General features: G+C 44.0%; 2 protein-coding genes across 3 annotated transcripts in view; both read right to left on the bottom strand.

The window, feature by feature from the left end:
• LOC118161923 (probable acyl-CoA dehydrogenase 6) overlaps window positions 1–21,219 on the bottom strand; it is an 89,914-nt gene extending 68,695 nt beyond the window's left edge. Inside the window, exons 1-2 of the mRNA XM_035317697.1 lie at window positions 21,057–21,219; window positions 4,742–4,862 (exon numbers count right to left, since the gene is read on the bottom strand). Coding sequence (XP_035173588.1) covers window positions 4,742–4,862; window positions 21,057–21,185 — 250 coding nt within the window. The 5' untranslated portion in view covers window positions 21,186–21,219. The remainder of the gene's footprint in view (window positions 1–4,741; window positions 4,863–21,056) is intronic.
• A 236-nt stretch (window positions 21,220–21,455) lies between these two features.
• On the bottom strand, window positions 21,456–24,529 carry LOC118162952 (guanine nucleotide-binding protein G(I)/G(S)/G(O) subunit gamma-11). 2 transcript variants are annotated; one of them, XM_035319409.1, is made up of 3 exons: window positions 24,356–24,529; window positions 24,106–24,212; window positions 21,456–21,668 (listed from the first exon to the last, which is right to left on the bottom strand). In XM_035319409.1, exons 2-3 carry the CDS (start codon window positions 24,199–24,201, stop codon window positions 21,543–21,545), a joined length of 222 nt encoding a protein of 73 aa, XP_035175300.1. In that variant the 5' UTR covers window positions 24,202–24,212; window positions 24,356–24,529; the 3' UTR covers window positions 21,456–21,542. The 2 variants fall into 2 exon arrangements, with proteins under 2 accessions (XP_035175300.1, XP_035175298.1); XM_035319407.1 differs by having other exon boundaries at window positions 24,106–24,209; window positions 24,356–24,527.
• Window positions 24,530–27,276: the final 2,747 nt, after the last annotated feature.

The following is a 27,276-nucleotide window of genomic DNA, read 5'->3' as shown; positions in this document are numbered from 1 at the left end:
CTCACTCTCCCAAGCCTCCACAGCACGACTATTATTAACATCCAGTTGCATTTGTTTGTAGGTAAGAAAAAGATCGAATGGTCAGTTCAGCTGGCTATGACTAAAGCCACAAGCACTGTAGCTGCTCCACTCTTGACACACCGAGTTTGTGAGGGGGGGCAGGCAAAGACCTCTCTTCTGGCAGCTCTATCCCCTTTTAGCTTCTATCCATAGACACACCTCAGAAGTTTCTTACATTTGCTCTCTGTGAAATCATAAAACCCCATTTAATCAGAACTACTAAATCCCTTTCCAGTGACAGAATTCACTGTTCCTCCAAGGACCTTCTTTTGCTAATTCCAAATAATAATAAGGCTTAGTGTTACAGACAGGAAAAGGAGAATGAACTCCCCCATGCACTTTGAAGGTGACTTTCCATTACCAAACGCTCGTAAGGTCTCCGGTTACAAGAGAAATGTATACTTGTGAAGCAAATAGCAGAATTAACTTCAGAGGATAGCACGGATCTATATTCGCCCATTTAACGCACAAACATGTGCAATAAACAGGCTTTCGTACACAAGGCGTCGCATCATTTTCCAACTGCAAAGCAATCAATCACTCGAAATGCGTTTTGTTCCATCAGACGCTTATCTGTCGCAGGTGACAAGAACATACTGCTTACTACTTTATCCAGTCCCAGATCTGGCATGTATCCCAGCAGCATGGAGAGGAGACAGTGTAAAATTATACTTTCCCCTCTGTGGGAAGTCATCCACTGTTCTCTCCTGATTTTCCTGCTATGTTTAAGAATGTATTTCTGCAAGTGCACCGCTAATTGTTTGATAGGCATAAATGAATACTAGTTGGACATTCTGTCATAATCATTTGTGCATACAAACACATTCTACTCAATATTCCTACAGGACTGCCAGTGAAACTGCCAGTGAAATACCCAGAGCAGGCATCATTATCACTCACGTCTCAATATGATGCTACATGTACATGCAGGACAGGAGGACACTGCCCTCTTGCAAACCTCTTTCTCCTACCCCTTTGCTTTCCCTGAGCCTTTACAGAAGGATTCCTGCACTTTTGCATCAGCTGATTAAAAAAGAAAAAAAAAAGAAAAAAAAACTTTCAGTCATCCACATGGACATGAAGAGTTATGCAAGCACGTAACAGCAAATTTTGAGCCTGTCTTTGGCAATACATCCTAAAATTTAGTAACAGCCAAGGCGTTGATTCATAAACCATAAGATTACAAAGGACCGTGTGGATGTTTTCAGCTTTTACTCCAACATTTCATCTGATCTGCACACAAAATACTCCAAAAAATATGTCTTGCCCGCTTCCCTTAGCAAAGTCACCAATGGCCAATTACCAAGACTGTTTAAAATATTTTTGCTCCTTACCCTAATATTTTCTGTCTTGAGTTTTGGGACTGTAAGTACCTCGACAGCTCAGACACTTTATAACTTGAGGAGAAGCACACAGTAAGCATAAATAAACAGTAAAAAGTATATGGAGATTTTTGTATTTTTTATTTTCCCTCAAACTAAGTACTTCAGGCTGAACTGAGCGATTCTGTAAAATGCTTTTTGCACAGACCAAAAAGACACTTTTTATTAATAAATATCCTTCACTTTTTTGCCATTTATTTCACTAGTAGGAAGAATTTCCTAATGTAGCAGAATAACACACATTTTCCACAGAAAAAAAGGTGTATGCCGTATTTTTGAGTCATGTAAGTAATGCTGGAGAAGAGAAATGATTCAAAGAAAATAATCTTCCTCTGGCAGAGGACTGACCAGACAGTAAGTGAAATGCACTGTTCATCCTCAGGCCTCTCCAATCATATATGTACGGCTTGGCCTTGCCTAGTGTTTACATAACGCCTGCAACTAACATCTTGAATTATTGTACTACGGCAAATATTACTCCAAGCATTAGCAACTTCGAAAAGGCATACAGGAAAAACACTGACAAGTTTGTAGCCCACAACCGCATCTGGTGGGAACTGATGGAGCCCTTGCAACGCAAACCTTGCCCCAAATCAGTTCTCCACACAGAGAAAGTTTCCAACGATAAGGGACACATGTAAGGTTTTTCTTTGAAAAACCTGCCTCCCGTTTAGCAGCTCATTGTTCACAAATGGAATGGTGTTTATACAGGAACCAGTCCAGTTTCAGCAATCCGGAAGTCCAGCAGATGTTTCCTTCTATCTAAGCAAAACAAGTTTGTGAACCGTTCCTGCCCAATCAGAAAGCTTCAAAATTCATTCTACAGAAAAAATAAAATAAAATATTTACTCAACAGAAGGACCTTGGAAAATAAATTCAGAAGAACTTTTATTTCAAAATTGCAGCTACTACTAAATTTCATTTGATATTCATTTGAAAAAGTTAACCTTCTTCACCAATGCATTATGATCTGGGTTTGGAGGGATGCAGCAGGAAAATGGTAATTTTGGTTTGTGCTGGAAAGGGAAAGTAGGGCAGGTTGTTACTCACATGGCTCAAATACTCTCCTCCTACCAATTAATATCCCTCCTCCAGACCTCACCTGACACCCCACCCAAACTCTCAGCTACTCTTTGCTTCCTCAAATCTCTTAGGATCTCTTAAATGACAGAAGTGGCTGGGCAGGGTATAAAAGATCTTTTTCTTACTTTTTTCCTTTTTTTTTTTTTTCCTTTTAAATTACTGCTACTAGTACATACCAGTCATACAGCAAGCATAAGCACTTCAAAAAATGATGAAGAATTTCATGCTTTGCCAAAGTAAGTTACACTGAGACCATGTTGTTACCCATCTGACTGTTTCACCTATCTTCCCAAGAGTTTCAGGACTTTCAGGATGTGCCCGATGTTATTGTACCATTACAGAGCAAAGCTGGATCTGTGGTCATCCTGTTGCACAGCTGAACACTGCAAATGCAGCATCTCGCAGGAGCTGGTGCATATTTTGTACATAACATTATCTTGCTCCAGAAGATGAACTGGGATGGACCAAATGTCACTGAGAAATGTATCCAGTTTTTCAAAAGTTTTGTTAAAATGCAGCTGCAGAGACCCAACAAATTCAATTAACAACTACTGTCAAAACCAAGGATAAAATATTCTTAACCACAAGTATAACAAGTATAGTCAGTGCAGTCAGACTTCTGTGCCCATCTTTGCGTCTGCATGCCCCTTCTTCACTAGTTAGTTCTTGTTCTAGCTATTTTGTGAGTATTATACAAAGTTCCTACTTCTACAATGTTTTATGCACAGCATGCTTGGTAGTTGAGGTTCCTTACCCCAGAGGAGGCCTGTGCATGTCCTGAGATGCATATAACAAAGACAGAGATATAATGTGTCAGCACGGCAAGGCAGAATTATTGCAATCGACATGGATATTAGCAGTCTGAAGCAGACCCCACTGAGATATAGTTCAGATCTGCCTATCAAACAATTATAGCAGAAGGTGGAGGTGTTATTTTTCTCCTTCCTCCAATAATCCTATTTGTCCTTTAAATAAATCTTAAATGTAATCTCAAACTGTCAGCATTTTTGTAAAGAAGTACCAGCTCAGACCTAATTGGATTTGTCAGACAATCACAGCTAACCAGTTCTCTGAGCTCCAGCAGCTGAACAGCTAGAGAAAAATCTTCCAAGTTGGAACATATAAAAATATGAAAGTTCATTTCAAGAAGAAAAATTTCCTCTGAAAGTAACTGGTAAAAAGGCATAATTTGTTCCACAGTTCAAACCTTGTCCCTTAGCAACATAATGATGTGGTGTGGCATAGCTAAGGTTGTGTGAGCTGCTCTGTATAGATGATCAAGGCCAGGTTGGACGGAGCCTTGGCCAACCTGATCTAGTGGTTGACATCCCTGCCTATGGCAGGGGAGTTGGAACTGGATGGTCTTTAAGGTTCCTTCCAACCCAAGCCATTCTATGATTATTTGCAGTCAACAGTTCAAACATGGCCAGTTCAGGATGCAAACTTGTTTCTGTTTTAGACTTTTAAACCATGAATAAAAAAAAAAAAGAAAGGGGAAAAAACAGATAATTCTGACAGGCACATTTATCAGTAGTACTTGAAAAAAATATATATATTGCATTGCTTGCAAATGAAAAAACTTACAACGTGTATTTTAGCTGAAGAGTTGAAATACCTACTATGCCTCTGGACTTCTTGACTTTTTCCTCACAATTATAGGAAAAGCAATGTGAACCTTGTTCTTTGACAGGTTATCATCAGCTTCTTGTTCTGTACGTGCTTCTGTCTGGAATAGAGCACTTCAAGGACAGTTTAGGATATAACAGTCTAAGACCCAAACAAACCTCATCTTCATGGTGAGACATAATGCACTACAATGATGTAGATGTTACAAGTAAAATTTATGTAATAGGGCAAATGTCACAGCACTTTCAATGCATTCAGACTGATTTCTTTCATGAAGACTGAGATTATTCCATGCGTCCTGATCCAGAAGAAAGTAAAGTCACTAGACAGCTTGTATCTTGAGAACTGAAGTGACGTTTATTTCACTGGCTTTAAAATAACAATTACTCATTTTTTAAAACATTTATATTTAGGAGAATATGAACTTGAGCACTTAGCAACATCATTTTCTGTACCTGCAGTTGGTAAGCAGCACACCTGTGACTTGGGAATAAAAGTAAATTTTGCATTCTGGGGCAAAAGCTATCTGAGATGGTGCAATGTGTCTATCACTGTCAGCATGAATACTCAGGAGCTGTACACTCTCCTACCTGTTGGCTTATCCACACCAAGGAATCCGGCTTGTCCCAGGGTTTTAAATACTTTATGCGCTGGGAACTGTCCTTCTTCTTCCCATTTGTCCACAAAGGGATTAATCTCCCTGTCGATTATCTAGATTTGAAAAATAAATTAAAAGTTATTAACACAGTTATTTCTGTTGAAACACCTTTGACTACTTTTGTCTAAATAATTTAAAAAGCAAAAAAAATGTACAGAGAACATTTTGAAAGCACATCAATTTGTTTACTTTCTGTTGGATGCCCTTATTCTCCACCCACTCACAACAATTACCACAGATGCAATGGGGTAAATACAAGTAGTTCTTTTAGCAATTGGAGTTATTACAACAGGAAGCCATCAGGGCTGGTTTAAGCCTATCCAAGCCCTATGAAAACAACAATTCTCTCTCAACATTTGTTACCTCTTTCGGTACTACTTCTTGAATGTGACAGGAATAGAAACCTGGATTGTCCTCAGAGGGACCCTGACAAAGAAGGTTGATGGCCTGTTCACGACAGCCACACAAGACAAGCAAGTACAACGCGCTTCAGCTCCCTTCCCTTTGCCTGAAATGCTCTCAAGGGCATTGCAGTTCTTCAAAGCACTCGTGACCAGTCTGCAACAGTGCCTGACAACACATACACTGGAAAAATCTGGCCTTCTTCCAAACTGTATGGCACTCTCAAGACTGGAAATTGGGCAACTCTCAACACCAAGACCAGAAACTCACAGCTGGGCTACTGCTGCACACCTTTCGTATGTCAATGCCCTAAGCTGCTGGGCTACTGCACTTGCTCTATTCAGGCTGCTGTCTTTCCTTCCAGCTGTTGTGAACAAAACAGCTGGAGCATGGCCAGTACGTTCAGGAACACCTTTGGGGGTTTCAGAGCACAAGGGTTGGATGTCTTGTCCAATAAAACACGTATTTTCATGGCCATGAAAAGGGAGCCAAATGTGCAACCTGCAGTTTTGTAGCCGAGCTCTAAGGCCTGGAAGAACTGTTCCACAGAGCTCTGTGCCTCACTGCCCCTACGGCACAGTGTGGCTCCCCTTGCCTACCAACTGGTCACCAGGCAGATGTGTTTCCAGTAGTTCTCAAAAGGTGTTAGTAGCCTGGGGCCCACCTCTGCCTACCTCCACAAGCCACGCTGGGGGTTGGCACATGCTTCTGCTGGGCCTCTGAGTGCTCCACACACCTGGGTCAGCATGCACAAGGGTGTCCAAAAGCAGAACCAGTCACCCCTACTCCCCAAACCAAACCGTACCCAATCAAACACCAATCCCCAATATGACTTCTCTAGTCCATGAACACAATTTTACTGCTATGCTGTTTTACAAAGAGAGAATTTATTATTTTAAGAACTTTTCGTCTTTTCCCCACACTAAATAAACAAGTCCTGTGGTGCTAACTATTCCTTAAGCTGGAAATAGATCTCTCTCCCTCTTGAAGTGCTGTGCTTATGAGACCCTGTGGAGTGCTCTTCTCAGCTGCCTATTTATTGCACATTCTTCAGAGAATTTCAGCCCTTATATGGCTGCTTTCTGCTTTCCAGTTGGCCGCAGAAATAAGGATACTTCACTGTTGGTAACACGAAATTACTTTTTCACTTCTCTTACCAAATTCTGAGAAACATATACACTGAATGTTCAACTTGTTCAGTAATTACAACCTCTCTCTCCCTCTTTTATACTGAATATCATAGGCCTCGCGACCAACACTAACAAAATGCTCAGCGGGACACTACCTAGGACAGCCCACATTTAGCCTTCTGTGTTGCCATATCCTAAATGGTCAGATTTCAGTGTGCAGACCCTTCAAATTGAGACACAGGCTGTGAAGCAGCTTTTGGTTGTACTGTTTGTCTGTAATAACATCCAGTAATGCTGATTGGATAACATCCAGGGAAGTCCCTGAAAGTGGTTATGAAGCCTGTACAGAAAGTTACCCCTGTGTTTTGATGGAACTTGGCAAAAGTCTGCAGTGAATATCTAACATCATTTTGTATTTGTTATGGCTGGTACTGGGCCAAGCGTTTCACAGTCTACACACAAAGCTACCTTTGAAGTTCAATGGAGTCAGAAGAATGACTAAGGCATTAAAGAAGTTCTTTTACATCATTCCTGCAGATTATAAACTGCTCGCTTCTGTGCCTTTGAGCAGAACTCAAGTTGTCTGACAGAGCCAGAGTTTAATTATTACCAGGTAAAGTTTGTCACGTCTAGTAAAACAAGATCTACCTCGCATGACACAACAAAAAGATGAAGACAGCCTCGCTGCACAAATTGTAAATGGTTTGGGTCCCCTAGTTCAAGAAAAAATGAACATCACAGTCCAGATACCAATATTCTCAGTCATTTCTCATTTGACCATCCACTTTAACTGCATTTTTGAAAAGAAGTGAATCAGGTTCTGTCAAAAGCTTTTATACTCTAGACACAAATTGCTTGCAAAAATCACACATGCTATTTACAATCATAAATAAGACTTTAAACAAACTAACCTACTTTCAGGTAAGAAAACTCATTCCTTTAAAATATTATTCATTAAAATAAGGCTCCAGAAAACACACATCCTCAGGTAATTTACACTGAATCTGAGGGAAGGAGGAAACTATGGGGCAATCAGAGGGCAGACGGTGTGGATGGGACTTGGGGAAGCTCTCCCATTGTGCTACCACATACAACATAAGCTACATTGCTGGAGAACTGCAGTGCTGGTCAGCTGGCTGATGCTTTAGTGCTGATTATTGGATATTATCACCCCTTTGTATACTGAACAGAGAGAGGTTCTCAAGGGGCCAAATCAGCAGTGACTGGAGGAACTCGTGCACTCACTGAACGTGTGCTAAAAACATCGTTAAAATGGTTGTATTTGGATGTAGGTCAAACACACTGCATACCTAGCAATTTGACTTGCCCCTTCCTTTGGATTTTGCCAAAATGTCATAGCTATGCCCTCAGAGAAGTATTTCAAGCTTTAATCAGTTTAAATGTTAAGCAATTAATTTTGAATTAACTTACATTTTTTCAGTGGAGACAGCTTTCAGAAGCAAGCACTAACTGCTGCAGGCACCTTAAACTAAATCATAAGTTATACATGCCATGTTTGACAAATACACAGAAACAAACTTTCGGCAGAAGCCAAGCAGCAGTTCTGTTTAATTTTATATGCTTTATCAGGAGAAATGTGGAAACCATGGGTGGTAACATTCAGACATGCATCACTTGGATACTGACTACAGTAAGATCTAAAACTCCTCTCTGTAGAAATATCTTAACACTGCGTGCCATAAATGCTATCCACCAGATATTAATAACCACAAAGGAAATCTTTTTACTTAATCTAGCTGGCCAAATCTTAGTGGCATTTGGGATTTAACATCTATTGAGGAGCCATGTATCTTTTCAGCCTGCTGATAAAGTAGAGTAAACCACAACAGAAATTATGTTCTTTTCCTGACAGTGAGGCATGGTAAGTCTCGTGTACAGGACTGGTGTTTTTTTGGGCTGCTTCATCCAACCCCTAAAGATGTAAAACTAAAGAATTGAGCCTTGGTTTAGTCTGCATCACTACTATGATCACTACTAGGGCTGGAATCAGCCATGAATTATTTTTAAAAACACTGGCTATTTGCCCAGTTGGAAACTGATCAAGACAACAGGTTCATTTCATATTGAATGATAGTAAGAAAAATAAAAGTGTTTTTTATTTAATGTAGTCTTTATAAAGCTTTGTGAAAACAACACCTGTAGCTTCCTGCTCAGGAAAGGGGAAATTGAGCTGGGAGGGCTGAGGAGGAAGAAAGGCAGAAATTACGATTTTCTGTTCTGGATTATTCTGGTCTCTGTTTAAAACAGAATAATGAAAATATCTTCCCAGAATACCGCCCGATTGTTGCATGCTTTCATTATTTACCCCTGGAATTTACTGTACTATTTAAATGCGAAAGGAAACAAAACCACACATCTGGGGATTTTCCTTCACGTAGCTGATAATGTACCAGCAGAAGCATTAGTGGTTGTCACTTAATTCTCAATGTATTCTAAAACATGCTATTTCTACAAAGGTGAAAACTGTAATTTAATTAATTTGGATACCAAGACTGTATACAAATGTCCTTTACAGCAATTAAAGATTTCTTTCAATTTTTTACCAGCGAGTTTACCTTCTATCAAGCAATTAAAATCAGAAATTAAAGCCCATGACATTTCAACACACAGTTTCTGTCCCTTACAATACTGTACAGTGCTAGTACAATATTTCAGCATGCAGTAAACAGGATGATATAGGGAGTGAATCTTGAAAAAAAAAAAAAAAACAAACAACAACAAAAAACAACAACAACAACAAAAAAAAACAACAACCATTAATCTGAATTCTTACAAAGGGACAGAAATTTTTACTAAAGCTTTATGTGATTTATACCTAAGCTGAAATTAGACTGTCTTACTAGCAAAGCACGAGTTTGAGAAAAAGATACTTTTGTATCAAGAAAATTAAACAGATGTAGGGGTGCCATATTGTACCAGGTTAAGAGGAGCATTTTTTCTTTTAAATCAAGCTATAGTAATTGAACTGTGCTCTATTAATGTAACAACTAAAGGTAACACAGTTAATGGGATCTTTAAAGCAACAAAAACAACAACAAAAACAAATAAGAAACCACTAATGACATTTCTTCCTTGATCATAGGACAATTAGTAAAACACTGACTTGAAAGAAAGGACATAACAGACTAGAGAGACCTTTGCCTTTGACACCAGCAATAATTAATGAAAATAACGAACAGCACAGGATAAGACATTTATCCTGCTAATTTTATTCATAACCTCTGGCGGCAATGACTGCACTGCGAGACAACGCAGCACGGTACAGACGCTGGTGTGAGGACAGGCAGTATTTTCCCACAACTAAGAACGCAAAGAGTTGAGGCAGCCAAATCCACCGCAGTGTCCATATGTGCTACCAGAGCAAGCCCACGTAAATTAACCACAGGATGCAACAGCAGCACCAGAATGTGCTTTCCAGTTTAATAGCTCCTGTTTGTCTTCTTCCTGAACACAGCAGGAGCTAGGAGCTGCCAGGGGGCCTGGATCACCCAACCTGGATGTGATGAGCCTGGGATGAGGTGGTCAGTGCCCAGAAGGAAGAGGCCATCACTCTGTCTCTGACGAGATCAGATGCAGAAGCAGAAGTAGTATGGGACGTAGCAAACCACAGGAGGTTACAAATAACCCCATCACACAACAAACGATTGAACCACACAGTGGGCAGAAATCATTCCCTGCGGTGTGAACCTTGCCTGCTCACATCAACTTATTTAGTGCACTTTCTTCTGGCAAACAAAATCCAGTATTACAAGTCTGTCTGAGGTCTGAAGTAATCTCAACAGCAAGGCTGCAACCTACCGCTTCCTCTTTCGGGATACACAACCAGTACAGGCTGATTCACTGAAGATTTCCAAGAAGTTTTGCAGGACCTTTATTTGGGGATTTATTTTTTTTTAATCACTAATTGAAATAATGGGGCTAGCCATGCAGAACTATGGGATTTCTCTCTCAGCCTCTGGCCCACACTCCCTGTCTTTTAAAAATGTACATATTTTTCTTGGTGTATCTCAGTATTCACCTAGGAGACCCATGTAAAAAATAACCCACCACTACACAAGTAGTTCTGTCAAGGTGGTACTTGTCCTAGAGGCTGCCAAAATACTTCCCCCTCCTTGCATGTGGAGGAAGGCCAGACTCCCTTGTGCCCACATCATAGGAGACCTGGCATTCAAACACAATCTGCAGATCTTACTCTGTATTCACACTGGGCTATTCAGCTAAATGTACAATTTAACATCCGAGCAAAAGACTGCCTATAGAGTTGTCACTGAAGAATTTGCCCTATTTGAGTATGGGATTTGGGACTGAGCCTCAACAGCAATATGGAAATTTCTGTACTCAGAGCTGTCATCAGACTCTTGCTGGGAACAAACCAAGAAAATGTTTTCCACAGTGATACAGGGTTGAACTGGAAAAGTTCAATTTAAATGCAGCCATCCGTTTCATGACCCTGCAAAAAAAACATGTATTATTAAAAAAAAAAAAAAAAAAAAAAAAAGTCCTAGAAGCAGAATATTTAGATAATTAAAATAAAGAACAAAAATGAAGCAATTCTGACTTCAGCTTTTTTAAGCAGCATGACTCATTTTACAAACCCCAAACCAACAAGTTCTAAAATTATAATTTAGAAGGCAGTTACTTTTAAAGTCTTTCAGAATACTTTCAAGCCATCATCAAGATATTAAATCATGACGTAAGTGTAGCACAGAGTATGGGGGAAAGAGCAGGAAAAAACACAGTAATTAAGTATCCATCCAACTCAAAACTTTACAGGCACTAGCAATGAATCTAGAGGGAGTGGTTTAAACATTCACATAAATGTTTAAAAAATAATGCTTTGATTTCTTTCCGTATTTTTCTCTATAATTCCTAAAAATATTTTTCCAGGACTTTTAATTATTGTACTTAGAATTTTCAGTCTTGTTTTCCCCTTGTCAAAAGTAAAAATAAACGAAGAATTACCATACATATCCAAATCCTCTTAAAAAGCCTTTACTGAACTTGAAGGAAAGAAATTCCCCCAAGTTGTATCACTGTTTTATTCTCCAGCTCTTTCTGTTACATCTTTCCCCCATTATAATCAAGGACTTACAGGTCTAATATGAAATGTGACTGATTTAGCCCTTGTAAACTAGGTCACTGATACAGCAACAAGCACATTCAATAAAGAAGAGATGCATAGACTGAAATTAATGGACTAAAAAGTAATCAAACAGAAACCCTGCAAAAATAAACTGTATTAAACAGCAGGATGTGCTGTTCTTATCAGCAGCTTTTTGAACACTAAATGAACACTTCTGAGCAAGAAATGAGTGGCTGGAGGACAACTTTGAAAGGGAAGGCAGGAAAATTGCTCTCAAAACTTTGTACTTTATCCATGAACTTTGAAGAATATGCCAGACATTCATACACCAGGCAGGACGTCCGCCAACAGCCACCCCCTGAAAACATTTAGACCTGGGAGAGTCTAAAGGACCATACTGTGAAGTCTTGGCCTTTCGGTTCAGTTTGGTCTCCCCAGCTTTCCATGCGTTTCATGTGCAGAAATGACTACTCTGCATGACATCTGCAGGACAAGATGTGACGAGCCAGGTGAAGGAAAAAAACAACTCTGGATGAAAATGACACTTGAAACGAGCCAGAAGATACCATTGTGAAGGAAATAGAAAGCCAAGCCCTATAGACTATGCACATATATATTTAATTCCATATCTAAAAAGCCTTCCACAGATGTTTAAACACTTCACTGTTTTGACCCCTGCTAGTGAAACACACTGGCAGCCCCCAACTTGGTGTCAGAGCACAGAGCCATGGTTAGGCCCACACCGCAGCCCTGTGCTGGGCCTGCGCTTCTGCTCACCGTGCTGTCTGCGGCCTGCACTGCTTAGCTTTTATTCTGCCTGTAGATGTACCAAGTGCTTGACAGAATAAAACAATCATGCTCATCAGGCACATGGGTACATTTAAACCTAAGTACACACATTTCAGCTCATTCAGCTTTCCCCTTTTCCCTTCCCCAGTGGGCAGCATTTGAGCTCGAGACATAAAAGTTAAGGAGAAAAAGTCACTCCAGCTCTTTGCTGTGAAGGTGGTTGAAAAGGGCAGGTAACACCTCATTGCTAGCACCTCAGGTATGTTAGGATACTTTTACTTTGGTCCATTACGGCACAGTGAGGGTGAACAGGCCTGGCTCACATCTGCCTTTCTCCTCTGCCTTTAGACACAGCTGTGGCCAGAGCTCAGCTTCCCAGCGGGTTCAAACCCAATACTCAGTAGACTCAGAGAAAAGGAAAGCAGAAAAATTTCCTGAGTGCTTGAAAATATAAGAAAAAAATGGGAAGACGTGTTTAAACTTGATTAATTATAGCTCCGTAATTCCTTTTTGTACCTTCAATTAAGCCATGCCACAGGCAACAAGGAATCATGCAATCTGCTACAGCACTGGGTACTAAAGACTGCAGAGATCAGCCACTACAGGAACAAATTGCTACTAAATTAAATTTGCCCTTTCCCAAAGGGAAAAAAATCAGCAGAGGGAAAAGCCCTATAACATAAGACTTGGCAGCATCTCATTATATAATAAAACATACCTGTCCCCATCTATTTTATTTCCAGCAAAAAAAAAAGCATGCACATTATGAGTATAATGCAATTTCTTCTGCTCTATTCATTTGGCTGTAATTGGACACACTTCTGTTTAAATCATTGCATTTCTTCGCTTTCACTGTGATACAATTCCCTGCCGCATACATAATACATAAAGCAAAGCTGATTATTGTTCCAGAAATTTGAATACTGCAAATCTTTTGGTTCCACACATCTGGCTACAGTTTTTAGCTCAGGAGGCAAAAATAAATAAATCAACAACAAAAATCAACCCTGAATCAACCACAAAGCTTTTGCCATCGCTTACCTAAAACTTAAAAGCCTACAAGTCTTCCAGGGAGTGCAGGGCTAAGCAGTGCTATCCCTCTACCCTGTATGGAGAAGGCAGCTTTTGTAACCCTGGCACACACTGTCACCCAGAGAAGAAATTAAAATGTCCACTCTAAAACCTGGGAGGCCAGCCCAGCTTAACCTCTCCTGAAAAGCAAGTTGCTGAAAGGCCTCCAGTTGGGGAGGAACCCACACGACCCTAGCTGACCCTCCTCCTTCCTTGTGTCCTTCTCCCAGCCCAAAAGGACGCACACAAGGAAAAACCCCTCCTCCACAAACCTGGGAGTTTTTGCAGTCCCTGCACACTCACAACCACAACACCTTCAACAACCCTATTCAGGAATATGATAGAAAATGGGAGGATCTCAAAATTGCCTCCCTTTTTGGACTCCAAGAACTTCAACAACCATGCTGAATCCTGTTCTCCAGCAAAAGCAGGAAAGGGAATACATCTGCAAAGCCTCCTGAGATCAGAAAATTGCCTATGTATATAGGTTACAGGGAATTTCTCAACTTCTTTCCTTTGGCTCCATTCAGGTTTTATTTTATTTTATTTATTCCTCTGTCTCATTTGTACTATCTGCTACATCCTACATTCAACCACACCATAATGGGCAATGCAATATGCCATCAAAAGGAACATTTCTTACCCCTGATACTCAGCATCATGGGGTTTAAGCCATGAGAGGCTCTGTGTTCTTCTTGGACAATAAATTCTGCTCCTCTTACCATGACCTTTTTGCAAAAACTATAAATTCTCCCAGGGATCTAGAAAATATATTCACACATATATACCCTGTATACAAAAACATAATCATGTATAGCATCCAAGGAGAGGCATATAAAAATATAATTTCTGCCTGGGCAGAAAATAATGCTTTTTCCTCATTACTGCCACAGTATTTCCCTCATGTCTGTCCACAGCCAGAGACAAGTCACGCTTCTCTGAGTTTTGAAAGTGGAACTCTTCTTAGCAGAAACACAGTTTCTTGGTTATGAAACAAAAGAAGATTTGAGAATAATACTTAAAATATCAGAACTTTTGTCCATACAGCTACTTGTTCCAAACCCACTGCTGTGTTATCCCTGTGACTTACATAGCTATTAATGTGATTGCATAAAGCTCATTTTCTTTCCCTCTCTTTCAGTCAGAGGGAATTTTTGTGCACATGTGGTATCCTTATGGGGAAAAACTAGATCAAAGAAACTTCCTGCTCCACCTCCAAACAGCCAGCGCTTGACTAGATTCAGACTCAGCTACAGTGACCACAAATGCTGTTCCTAAGAACTGTGATTATTCCTATTTGGCTCTGGATTACACCCCTGCATGAACAAAACACATTATCAGGCCACCTCTCCACTGAAAAGCATTAGGACTTCATGAAAATACAGGATGGGTTCCAACCTGAAAGACACGAACACCTGGATTTCATCCATCAGTGCCACCCACACACTGTTCCCCATGACAGGGCTCAACACTTAACACTGTACCTAGGTAGAAATGCAATGTGAAACTTGGGTAACTCTTGGAGAGACTGGCTGTTTTAAGCAACACTGTATGAAGTGCTGGCTGGACAATACAGTTTGTCCAGACTGATGGACTTCCTTCTTCAGGAGACCTCCATAAGCAAACCTTCCAGATGTTCACGGCGCTTTTTCACCAGTTAGGACCAGAAATGGCAAGCAGCATCTCCTGTAGTACTCCCAGGACTTCCTAGTGCATCACTGGGCCACGTTCAGGCAGGAGTATCTGTGTGTTACACCTGCACCCAGAGAAACAGTCCTGGGCATAACACAAGGCTGACTGACGGCATCCAGGTGACCCACATCACGAATCCTTAGATAAAAGAGAATATATTTAGAACTGATACTAACTCCCCTTTTGCCTTTACCTTCTTTTAATCTTGCATCAAATTAGAAAAGCATACTGTGGAGCTATTCAAAGCATGGCTCTGCACATGCCAAACTGCAGATGGAAATAATGGAAACCCACCAAAGACTCACAACTTATGTCATTTTATAAATGTGCTGGCACTTGAACTATGCTCATCACCTTGTCAGCTGAGCTGGGGTATCCTCACAGGTTAAAACAGCTGACCACACTGAAGGACTGCTAGTTCTTAATACTGATTCATCAACAAGAGATTTGGACTGTCATCTCAACCACAAGAAGCTTACATGGAATTTACTTACCACATTGCTCCAGCATTATGGGAAACATTTTTACTCAGCGTGTGCCCGTTCCATCTACTTTCCATTTATCATTTGCTTTGCGGCTGGGATAAAGCTAAGTTGAAATAAAATGTTCCACATTTCTCTCCAGATGAGGTGATCTACGGCTTACCCTTGGGAAAGTTGGTTTCTTCTCAAGAATAATGGAGGTGTTCCTAATTTCCACTTCTGTCTTAGAAAATGCAATCATGACATACATCCTAGTGCTTATCCCACTGCAAACTCCTACCAGCAACACTTGTGACCTTACCAAATCTGCCTGAGGAGAAGCTCCCCTCTCAAACACTGTAGCACTGCTCCAATCCAGCCTCCTTCCCACAGCCAGTTTTGGGAATGCTGGCAGAGGAGGAAGATGACTCCTGACAAAATCCTGTTGGTTCTGAAGCATGCCAGAGACCAAAGACCAGCAGGTGTGGTCAAGGGTGCATCAGAGCACCTCCCCAACCACATCCCAGCCCTTCAGACCTTTAGCTTTCATCAGGCTCACACTCCACAGGTTCCCAGGATTAGACCAGCCACCAACAAGAGCAGCTTCAGATTGGACAGTCTGGCTTTCCCATTGCTCCCTTCTTCTCAAAGCCCAGTGTAACTGTCTGCACCGTGCCATTTCAGATGTTTGTGGCACTTTCAGGAATACAGCATGCCACCCGTACTAGTTTGCCCAACCTCAAGTTTACAGGGCATATTTTGAAGCCTGCATTACATAAAATGGAAGATTGCAGATAAAATGGTATTTCTGGAAATACTTAAAGTCATTAAGCTTGCCCTGACTTACTCTTACAGAGAAACTACGGCTCTTATTTTTTATGAGAAGTTAAAAACTCATCATTGAAACGCATTTGAGGGAACACAAACCTCGGGTGGTGTCATCATAGCAAGTGACCTGGGATCTTTTGTGCTTAAAGTAGGTTGGTAATACAATTGTTGACTAGATGCACAAGCCTGGCTGTAGGACAGAAAATAATTTTAAGCAGCACACCAAGTATCTTGGAAGTGTCCTTGCGTAATCCATCAGTGCTCACCTATCAAATTTGATCTTCAGGGACTGAAGCCAGAGGTCGGTTTTCACGCTCCCTTTGAGCCTTAACAGGAAAAAAAATCTGCCAGAAAGGCAAAGTCCAGAACAACGCAGGCTGAAAGAACAGCTTTCAGAGCACTATGACACCTGGCTGGGAGCTGCTATGTTCATCAGTGTGCCCACAGGGCAGGGGGAGAGATTTAATCACACATTTCCATACAAATGGGACCTAAAATTATTTAAACAAGGCTACATTTTCAAATGGTCATGGCACAACCTATGTAAAACACAGACATTTCCTCAGTCATAAACTGCTTATTAAGACAGGATTTTAGTTGTCTGAAGTGCATACCTGCATTGCCTACTCCAATGTGCTGTGACAACAATATGGGAAAATAATAGCTGGAGTTGAACCACAAAAATATCCCTCAGGCCCAGTTCTCCTGCTAGAAAATGCTCATTGAGGACTAAGGATATGCAGTGGAAATTTGTTCTCACATGAATAATGTTGAGGGGGACAAAGCAACTGCAATCTCTGGCACTGTGCAACAAGTACACATGCTGCTTATTAAACTGCCTTTACTGCCTTTTTGCTACACAATGAAGTATTTGTGTATTAAATGACATTATTCTGGTTATTGGAAAAAGCTTTCTTCAGGATCTATTTGACTGTGCTGAAGCTCATGTTTTCCTTCTCCTGTTCTCCCAGATTCTGATTTAAAAGCAACTCTTTGGTATGGCACTCCTGAATGTGTCAGTGGTACCTCTTATTGCACTGGTATATCTCAGCTGCCCCTTCCGATAATGACAAAAATCAATTATGAAAATTTCCTCTCTGTTAAATTTCAGCCAAAAAATCTTGGCAGGAGGGAATGATATTTCTGTGTTTATTTATACCAGCAAGGAATCTATCCCCAAAATGTTTACAACATGTTTCTGTCAGGCACAAGATGACACAGGCTACTGCAAATACCCAGAATCTGGGACTCCGTATTGTTTGCCTTGGATAGAAGGGCACTCGGTGCAAAAGCTGTGAGGCTTACTAATGTCACATTTTTAACTGTCTCCTTGCTTAAGCTTCTACCTCAAATGCATGATAAACAGTGTTTTAAAATTAGAGGTCCCAGTCAGGTATTTCACAGCTTTTTTTGTGTCTTTCCTCTCTCCTTTTCTCCCTCGCAATTTAGTGAGAAAGTAATTTTAAGTGATTTATTTGTAATACCGGCATCCAACTACTTGGCTGTTCTGTTACTGTATTTTTGTGATTTGCTATAAAAGATGAACAAGCCAACTCCATCCAATACCTTTCAATATTTTGTAGAATGTCAGAAATAGACATACAAAAATTATACAGTTTACAGCAATTTTACTAGAAAGTTATAGTGAAAATCAATATTTAATTCAGCTCTTTCATACTCTAATATTAAGAGGCTTTAATTCCTCTAAAAATATCTGTATTAATGGACAGAAACTCATGACACTGTTAATAACTTGGGCCAGACATACAACCCAAGTGTGGCAAATAAGGCCAATGGTGCCCTTTGGTGAAGTCTCACTTTCACATGAATCACTCTTATCCTACAGAGATGTAACACAGTGTAAATAGACCAAGCCAGCACCAGATGCAAAATGAAATCTCATTTATATTAGATGCACCTCGTTTGAAATATATGCCAATCCTTTTCAAACCTATTTCCCAAAGCTTCTTACTCGTAATGCCAGAGGAAAACAAAAATGGATATGTGCATGAACATATCATATACATAAACACAGTTATACATACACCTGAAGTAGCTTAAACCTTTTTACTTGAAGCCAGTTATACTATAATTTAATTGCTGCACTAAACTGTAGGATACCAGTGCACTGTAAGCATTGTTCAACAAGGTAAGGAAAAGTTACGTTTTCAATTTCCAAGAGGAAGGGTGGTGACCTATAAAGCAGTAAAGGAAACCACTCGCAAGGTTATTTCAATACCCTTGCTAAAAACAGTTCCCTGGAATTACAGGAGTCTCTTCCTCATCCTGCTCAGAACAATTGGAAAAGTACAGATCATTTAAAATACATTAATTCAACAGATTAAAAAATAAAATAAATTGAGACAAAATATAACAGTTCTCACTAATGGAATTGCGCTGCTCATTTCTTTAATTTCTCTGGTAGTTGCATCTGGGTTTGTCTAGTGGAAAGAGTCGCCCAAATTACATAACCATTAAATTTAAAATGCGTTACGGATCCTGAGTGGTCATCCTCTCCCAAAGAGTTTACTTTTCAGTTTATCTTAAATTCACTGGGGACAGGTTTAACTTAAGCCAAAATAAACACTGATTGCTAGAAGCTCTGCGGTAAACAACATTAGACTGGATTTGACATAAACTAGTGTCTTTTTTTTTTTTTCCCTATATGATCAGATAAAAACTAAAATAAGGGTTATATAACCCTTTTGTAAAATACAGGACAAGGATGAAACTGGTTTTATGTTGCTTATTGTAATTTTATTTCCAATATGGGCACGCATGCAGTGACGCAGCATCAGCTTCCCTCTCAGTCTGCGCTACAGTTCTCTGCACTAAACCCAGAAGGGCAGGGCATACCGTGAGCTGCACCCCAAGAAACTTGGGGATAAGCATAAAATAAAAGCATATGGGAAAAAAGTCCACATATTTGTAGCACATGACAGAGCAGCAAACATCGCACCAGCAGATACCAATGCTGCCACTTCTCCTTCCCGTTTTCATCTGACTGCCAAGTTGCCAACACCTGAGATGCAAAATATGCATCTTAATCTTTCCCTGACAAAAGAGGACCTTCCAAACCCCCCTGATCCAGACAACTGCCTTCACTAAGGCCTTGGCCTCATTCTGTTTCAGAATGCCACGGATCTGAGACAAGGCAGCTGCGAAGTGCAACGACGAGCAGTATTTGCTGTCCTCCCTGCACGTGCAGGAAGACCGCTGCAAAAGAAGTGGAACAGCTGAGTGACACAGATCAGAGGAAGGCAGGTGACTGCTGACAGACAGACAGACAGACAGACGGCCTCAGCACAAGCCTGACACTGCGGTATTTGTGACACAATCCTGTAGTCATCCAGGTGAGAGAAGAGAATTCACTTGCAACATTTTTACTGATGCTTTCTCTGCCAGCTTATTCCTGCTTTGAACAAAGTCCAGGAATTTAGATTAATGAAACTAATTTGTTAGGAAGCAGACTGGTTGTGCACCGGGTTTCTTTGTATTATACAGAAAATGAACACACAACTGCAGAACTTCAAGGCTGAGAAGCCTAGTTTTAGTCATAGAAAGCTTCATGAATTAAATGGCCTTTGCAATATCCTGTTTCAACACTGAAGTATGAAAGTCAGTTCAAAAAAAAAAGAGAAATCTGAAGTAAGAATTGCATGAATCAGGAGTAGCTGCACTATCTTTTCTCCACAGTTCACTGGGAAAGAGGAGAAAATCGAAAAATGATGAATTTATCCATGAATGTTTAAGATTCATCAAGTCATTTTTAAAAGCTTCCATGAAATGCGTAACAGCACAGCTCCAAAGTCACGAGAGCTAACATCAAGCAATCCAGAGTGCCCTGTTTTTAAAAAGCTACAGTGCAGCACCCGCCAGGAGCTGAAAGTTTACCTCCAGGCACATCAGGGACAACTCCTTACACCTCATCATGCCCACCTCTGAATGCACACCCTGCTTGCTTGTGTATGGCTGACATTATGATAATGCTGCTTACTCGTTGTGGTAGGTACTGAACTTCAGCACTTCACTCACCATAGTCCACAGGCAGATTTCTCACACACATGCAGCTCATCCCATCCCATCTCATCCCATCCCGTCCTGTCCCGTCCCATCCCATCTGACTCCCCCCAGCAAGCCCTCCCAGTGTGCCCCAACACAGCACTTTCTACAAAATAAATAAATATCTAATTATCTAACCTTATCTAACCTTAACCTTAACCTTAACCTAATTATCTAGCTTTAACAGGCGTGCTTCATTATACTTTTGCCTTTTGCAGGTGTCAGTGACCTCACTGTTGGGCACAAACAGGGTTCACCAGTGCCACCACCACTTGCAGAGCGGCATTTGACATTCAACTCCCATTTCCCCTTACCCGACGTGTTTCCTTTCCCTTCAGTCCATGACTTAGTTTCACAAGAAAACTAACTTTTACTCCTCCAGGCCCCCTCCACAAACACCACCGTGGCAAACTGGCTCCGTCCCGGCACTCGGCATTCCCAAACACGGCAGCGGGGGCACGGGGCCTCCATGTCCCGTCCCGGGCTGCTGTTTCGTGCCCCGGCCGCCTTCCTCTCTTCCCTCCTCCCTTCCCTCCTTCCTTCCCCCCGTCCCTCCGGCGGGAGGCACCGGGCCCCCGGGCCCCCGGGCGCTCAGCCGGGGAAGCCTCCGCGCTGCCGCCGCCCGCCCCTGACGGCAGCCCGGGGGAAGGGGGAAGCTCCGTCCGGAGGGGGCCGCGGCACTGGCCGTCCCCCCGCCGCCCCCGGTACCTTCCTGAGGGCCGCCCGCAAGGCGCCGTGCTGCGGCGTGTCGGCGCCGTGCCCGCGGTGCCGCCGCCCGGAGCCGCCGCGCAGGGCCGAGGCCCGCAGTGCCCAGCGCCCGCAGCCCCGCAGCGCCATGGCCGCCGCCTGCCCCGCTCCGCCCCGCTGAGGGCCGCGGGCTGCTCCGGGGGGCCCTGCACCGCCCCGGCACGGCCCTGCATGGCTCGGCTCGGCCCCCGGCAGGCTCCCTTGCCCGGCCGAGGCAGGCCGTCGAGGGGCAAGCAGGTTTTTTTTAGTGCCAACCAGCGTGCCCCCAGTAAACAGGTGGCGAAAGTGAAGGGACCCGGCCGTGCGGAGGGAGCGAGGCGGGCTAGGCTTACTTAAAAATAAAAAAAAAAAAAAAAAAAAAAAAAAAAAAAAAAAAAAAAAAAAGGAGAAGAAGATCTGCTCCTGAGTGTGTAGGACAAGGAGCAGTGGAGCTGGGAACTGGCAGCCTCAGGCGATGACACAGCCGCCTTTCTCCTTGAAGGGGTTCTTGTCCTCAGGGACGCCCTTCACCAGCGGGTCCTCGCCCGACCGCTCCTCGATGTAGTTCTTGATCTCCTCGGAGCACTTGGACACCTGGAGCGGGGAACAAACACATGGCAGTGCTATGGCCAGAGCTGGTGGGGCGCATCTCAGCCACGCCACGGTGAATTGGCATCTTTCCCTATTGACCTGCCCCTTGAATAGGGATGAGCTGACCACAGAGCCAGCACTAAGCGTGTGTGCTCAGCTTCCTTCCACTTTTTCCCAGCCCGATACTCACTGAAGGTGTGAGCATCACTGGAAATGCGTATGCTGCTTGGAACAGCAGTTGCCTCATAGTTAAACTTACATTTTTTTTAAATAGCCAGTATAGATTTATTAAGCTGAGGACCACATGCTTTCCCCCCAGCATGTCTTAGAGTCAACGTGTTCAGGAACAGCAAAATCTCAGTTCCACAGTGTGGTGGCATCTGTTTTCCAAGTATACGTAACTTTACATGTTTGTCCCAAACAAAACATCCAACAATATTTCGGTGGCAACTCAAATCCCCACTCTGTAGTTCTATAGGAACAACCACACATCTTAAATGATGGTCAAGAACTAAGTAGGAAAGAATACACTTACAGGTGACCTGGGGTTAATTGAAACAACGGTTAATAAAATGCACTACCACGTTAAGAAAGGGCAGTAACACACGTGACACCTTGCATGCCATTCACAGCAAGGCAGCACCCAGCGGGGCAGGCCTGCACAGACACCTGCCCGTGAAGAAGGAACTGGTTTATTTTTACTCTCTGAAGGCAGTGCCTGCAGCAGGTACAGCCACAGTGGGTGTGGAGCCTGAGGGCATGCAAGCGAGTCCCACCAGCTCCAGAGGATCCCTGACCACATGCTCCTGTCGTTTCCCTTCCCTGTGGCAGCAGAAAGTGTCCTCAGGTGCCTGAATATGGGACATTTCTAAGGACGCACTCCCAGCTGTGCCCACAATCCCTGCGCTGACAGCAGTCAGTCAGCACTTCATTAAATTAGAATTCATTAAATTCTAATTTAAGGCCCATTTGTTGCCTTCCTGGTAAATTGTATATTACTGCAGAGGTAAAATGATGGCAAGAGAAACGGTGAATTTACTTGCAGTATCACTGGCTCTAAGCCATCAGAAATAACTCATGGTTAATTCCACACCAAACCATGCATGGAATAAGACCTAACTACCTCTAGCTGCTTTTGGGCAGAGAAGAATGTGGACCAACAAATCCCATTACACTTCTGCCTTGCTCTGCCGTGCCTTGCAAACCCGTTCCTTCGAGTCGGGGCGCCTTACGCCATGGTGTAGCTGTAAAGGTATAGGAAGGGGTCAAGAAGAATTTCGATAAACATTTGCACTTTTGGCAATATGAAGGGTGGTTTCTGCACTTCTATGTCCCTGTAACACCTGTAATGGAGCTACCAGGGGACTGAGACAACTACGACACAGATTTCACTCTCACAGTGAAGCTCTGTGTAGCGCATTGGTAAAATTGAGGACATTGTCTGTGCTTTATTTACTACAGATGGTTTGAAAACACCCATTTCCCTAAAGCCTTTTGTGTTATTTGGAATATTTAGATGGGGTTTAAAATTGTTATTATGAAAATCAAAATCTATACGTCCTACAGTGTATATTCCAGTTGCTTGAGAACTCTCTGAGGGATAATCTAGGTGTCTGTAGCACTTGCATGTGTGGCCCTCAGCACTGCTGGAGCTGTCACCCATACCACACCTAACGTGTACACCCACTCATAGCTAACTGGCACCTAAAACGTGATTGTGGCTTTCTTGTTTTCTGGGCTAAGTACCTAGAGCTAATTCGCATGAATAATTCCACTGATCCCCTAACATAAATGGGCTTTAGTCCTAAATAGAAGTGTTTACTTAGATGAGTTTGCTTCTGCTGGAATGCGGAATAAGGAAAAAAAAAAAAAAAAGTTTTATCATGAAGTGAGATCAGTTCTGCTCTTCCACGTATAGAAACTATGCAGAAATACCACAACAACAACAAAGATCACTGGAAAACCACTTCACCCGTGGGAAGACTGGGAAGAGCGCGGTGTTTTCTGCCGGGCACGGCAGGAGGAAGAGCCGCTCTGCAGCAGCACCCCACTGGCCTCTGCCCCTCGCTGGGGCAAGGCGAGGACGGGCTCGGCTTCTCCTGCTCCCCCCGCATTGCTGGGGGCCGTGCCGTGCCGTGCAGTGCCGCGCCCAAGGCCACGAGAACGGCGGGTGCCGGTCCCTCGGAGCCTCCCTCTCTCCCCGCAGCCTCCTCCTGCGGACTGGGGGCGGCGGGAGCCCGGTGCCAGCCGCACGTCGGGGCGGCGGCTGCCTGAGGCGCCCAGCTCCTCCTGAGGGCCCCCAGCTCCCCTGCCCCTCGCAGGACCGGGCTGTCCCGCTCCGCCCCGCCCGGCTTCGCCCGACCTGCCCCGGGCACCGCTCCCGGGGGGTGCCGGGCTCCTCGGCCCCCCGCCCCGGGGTCCCCCGCGCCCGCTGCCTCACCGGCTGCCTCTCCAGCTTGACTTCTTTCCGCAGCTGCTCCACTTCCATTTTCAGTTTGTCCTTCTCGCTCAGGTCCTCGATGTTGATGGCCGGCATGGTTTACGCTGCCGAAGCCCGGAGGGAGGCAAGGAGGGAGGACAAAAGGTTACGGCTGGGCAGCGAGGCCGGCCGGGGCCGGAGCCCCCGGGAGGGCTGCGGGGCGGCGGGGCTATGGGGCGGCCGCCCCCGGCCCGCCCCCGGGCTCACTCACAGGGTGCTGCCGGGCTGTCCCGGCCCGTCCCGCTGCTCCGCGGCCGCCGCTTCCTCCCCGAGCCGCTCCTCGCACCCCTTCCCCGAGCCGCTCCGGCCTTTAAACCGCCGGGCTAATCCCCCCTTAACCGGATTAGGGCCAGCCGTCCGGCCCGGCCCCGCTCCCGGGGCGCCGGGGCGTTCACACCGGGGCTGCGTGCACAGGGAGGGCTCCGGGAAGGGTGTCCCCCCCCCCCGGCCGGGGGCTCATGCGGCCGGGTGCGCAGTCCCAGCGCTGAGCTCCCTTCCCTCCGCTCCTCCCGTTCCGCACGGTGATGCCGCCTGCATCCCTGGGATCCTGCATCTCCTCGTCCGGGAGATGAGGCAGCAGCAGGTGTTTTGTTTGGGCATATTCCCCACTATTCGTGCATTAAAAGTCGAAGTGGAGCGGACTAAAAGGCTGAGAGGGGAAGGAACCACTCTCGGGTCAAGTGTCCAGGCCAGGCTGGTAGGTTTGTCTGCAAGGCAGGGCTGCAGCTCTGCGTGAGAGGGCTGCCATGCCCGGCCTGCACAGCGCATCTCAGGTTATGAAGCTGTGATGGGTGCTGAGGACAGGGAATGCTCTGTGGGAGAACTGATGGGTTCAGAAAGCACAAGAAGGAACTGAGAAATTCTCCTTTACTTGCATATACTGATGGTCTAGACGCCAAACGGGGCTTGCTCTTGAACAGGCTGGTCCCTCCACCCTATTTATATAGCACCTGGCATCTTGTGTCCTAGCAGTTGTTTTCTTACGTAACCAGTGGAGGCTGAATCTGCACAGCCACGATCCTTCACACTGAACAAAGCTGCAGGCCTGGATGCAGCCCTTAAAATGGGCCTGTATGAATCCTTCTGGGTTTGGGGCACTACAAAGGCCCCTGCAGGCAGTTCTTCCTCCTTCTTTCCACCTCTGGCTATAGACGTAGAGACACTCCTTTGTCCTCTCCCCACCCACCAGAGGTAAGCAGCTGCCAGCAGTGCAAGATTTACCTCCTCCTCTGCTGTTCCTATAGTGCTCCCAGGGTTTGTATCTCTTTGATTTTAGCCAGTCTATTAAATCAGTCCCTTTGCCCGTCCATTGCTCTGGCTGTTATCCCCAGCTGCCGGTATGCAGTTTCTACACCCCCACAACCCGCACTGGCAGCTGCAACTCCAAAGCCCACCAGCTGCTGGTCCCCATGCCAGCCAAAACGGCTGGAAGGAGCTGGCTGGCCTTCCCCAGCACGGCCTTTGCCCACACTGTGGGGTGGCTGTACAGGGTGGTGGGCTCCAGGGGGGCTCAGGGTAACAGGGGCTGTCAGTGGGAGCAGAACAGTTTCAGCTTGGCATCAATAACCCTGTAGTGGAAAGCCTACAGCGAGCTGTCTGCTGGCTCTGTCTACTAACTGCTAACTACAGGTGGTAAAGGGCTTTCTACCACTTACTACATTAACTGTTTCTCTAGTTCGTATATTCTTATAAATACTTTCCTAGTCTAAGTGAACCTGATTACTGCTACAGCAAAGGAGCAGCTGAGTAAATGCTACACTGTGCTGCGGTATTGATGGATAGGTGGGTTTAGATCAAACTTTGATTTGTGTGTGTGCATTCACTGAGGAAATGGAAAATGGTATTAGCATGACAGCGTTCATTTTGCTGCTATTGTTTAAAGTGGTATTTCGATGGCTTCTTTTGCAATTCCAACAAAATCCGATGAAAGCTAAAGGATGTTAGTCTAGTCATATTAAAATCACTTGAGAGTTCCCTAATATTAGAAAGATGCCCTTTTGAGTTTCTCTGGAAATAGAAAACATGTACTTTATTTATTTATTCAATTTCCTACTGGAGGCACCTAAGCTTTATTACAGTCACTGTGCATTAATAAGCTTAACAAAAAAAAAAAAAAGAGGACATGTTATAATATATATATGTATGCTATATGTATAAAACATGGCAGATGTGTCCCGTGGTGATGCCTCCAAGTGTACTAGGGTTTTGTTTGTTTGTTTGTTGTGCTTCTTTGCATTTTGTTTTGTTTTTGAGCTAAAACAGCTGCTTATCCTTTGGCAATTGGAGATTTTTGAAAAAAGGAACAGTTCTGAAAGAGCAGTGAGAGGTGCCATTCATACCTTCCTGTTTAGGTCTGGGGGGTTGAGTTTGCTCCTCTTTCTTGCCTTTATGGAAAATAAATCCTTGTCCAAAAACTAGGCGGTAATCCTTCATGATATAAGGAAAACACTGAGAGAAAGTGAATTCCTGAGATAAGCAGGGTGCTGTGAAGCCCTCCTCCTCACACTCCAGACTGTGTCTTCGTCCCTGCAGACTGTGGATTTCCAAAGCCCCATCTCACAACCTCGGCCACGGCAGCACCTGCCTGGAGGTCCAGCACTGTGGCTGTGCAGGGAGAGGACAATAACAGGAGATCAGATTAGCTTCTTGCTATCCACGGAGAGCACGGTGACTAATTTGCAGGCACTCTTATCTCTGATACTGTATTAAATCTGGAGTAAGCACTAATTAATGTAATGGCTATCATAGATTAGAGAAGGAACACATACTGCTCGCTGCTCACCCCTTCCTCTGCCACATCACACCGGCTTGCCTGCTGGGGTTAAAAATCTTCAGAATAACCCCAGCTGTGATATTTCCTGAAATCCAGCTCTTTTTGACCTACCCAGGGGTTTCACCCGCTCAGCACCACGGGTTTTTCAGGAAGGTGCCTCTATTTTTGGGGGTCCACGAGTTAAAGCAGCGTTAAAAGAGTGGCACTCGTGGGTGCTGTGTCCGGCGGCACCGGCTAAGCCCGTGCCGGGCCCGGCGGGGGGAGCCCCCCCAGATCGGGACCCCCGGAGGCCGCCGCGGCGGGGCCGAGCGCGGGCTTTGGCTGCGAGCCCCGTCCCGGATTCCCGTGATTAACAGGAA

The sequence above is a fragment of the Oxyura jamaicensis genome, chromosome 2, assembly GCF_011077185.1.
Source record: "Oxyura jamaicensis isolate SHBP4307 breed ruddy duck chromosome 2, BPBGC_Ojam_1.0, whole genome shotgun sequence".
Lineage (NCBI taxonomy): Eukaryota > Metazoa > Chordata > Aves > Anseriformes > Anatidae > Oxyura > Oxyura jamaicensis.
Note: the sequence above shows the minus strand (reverse complement) of the source record. Positions and strands in the feature narration are given on the sequence as shown.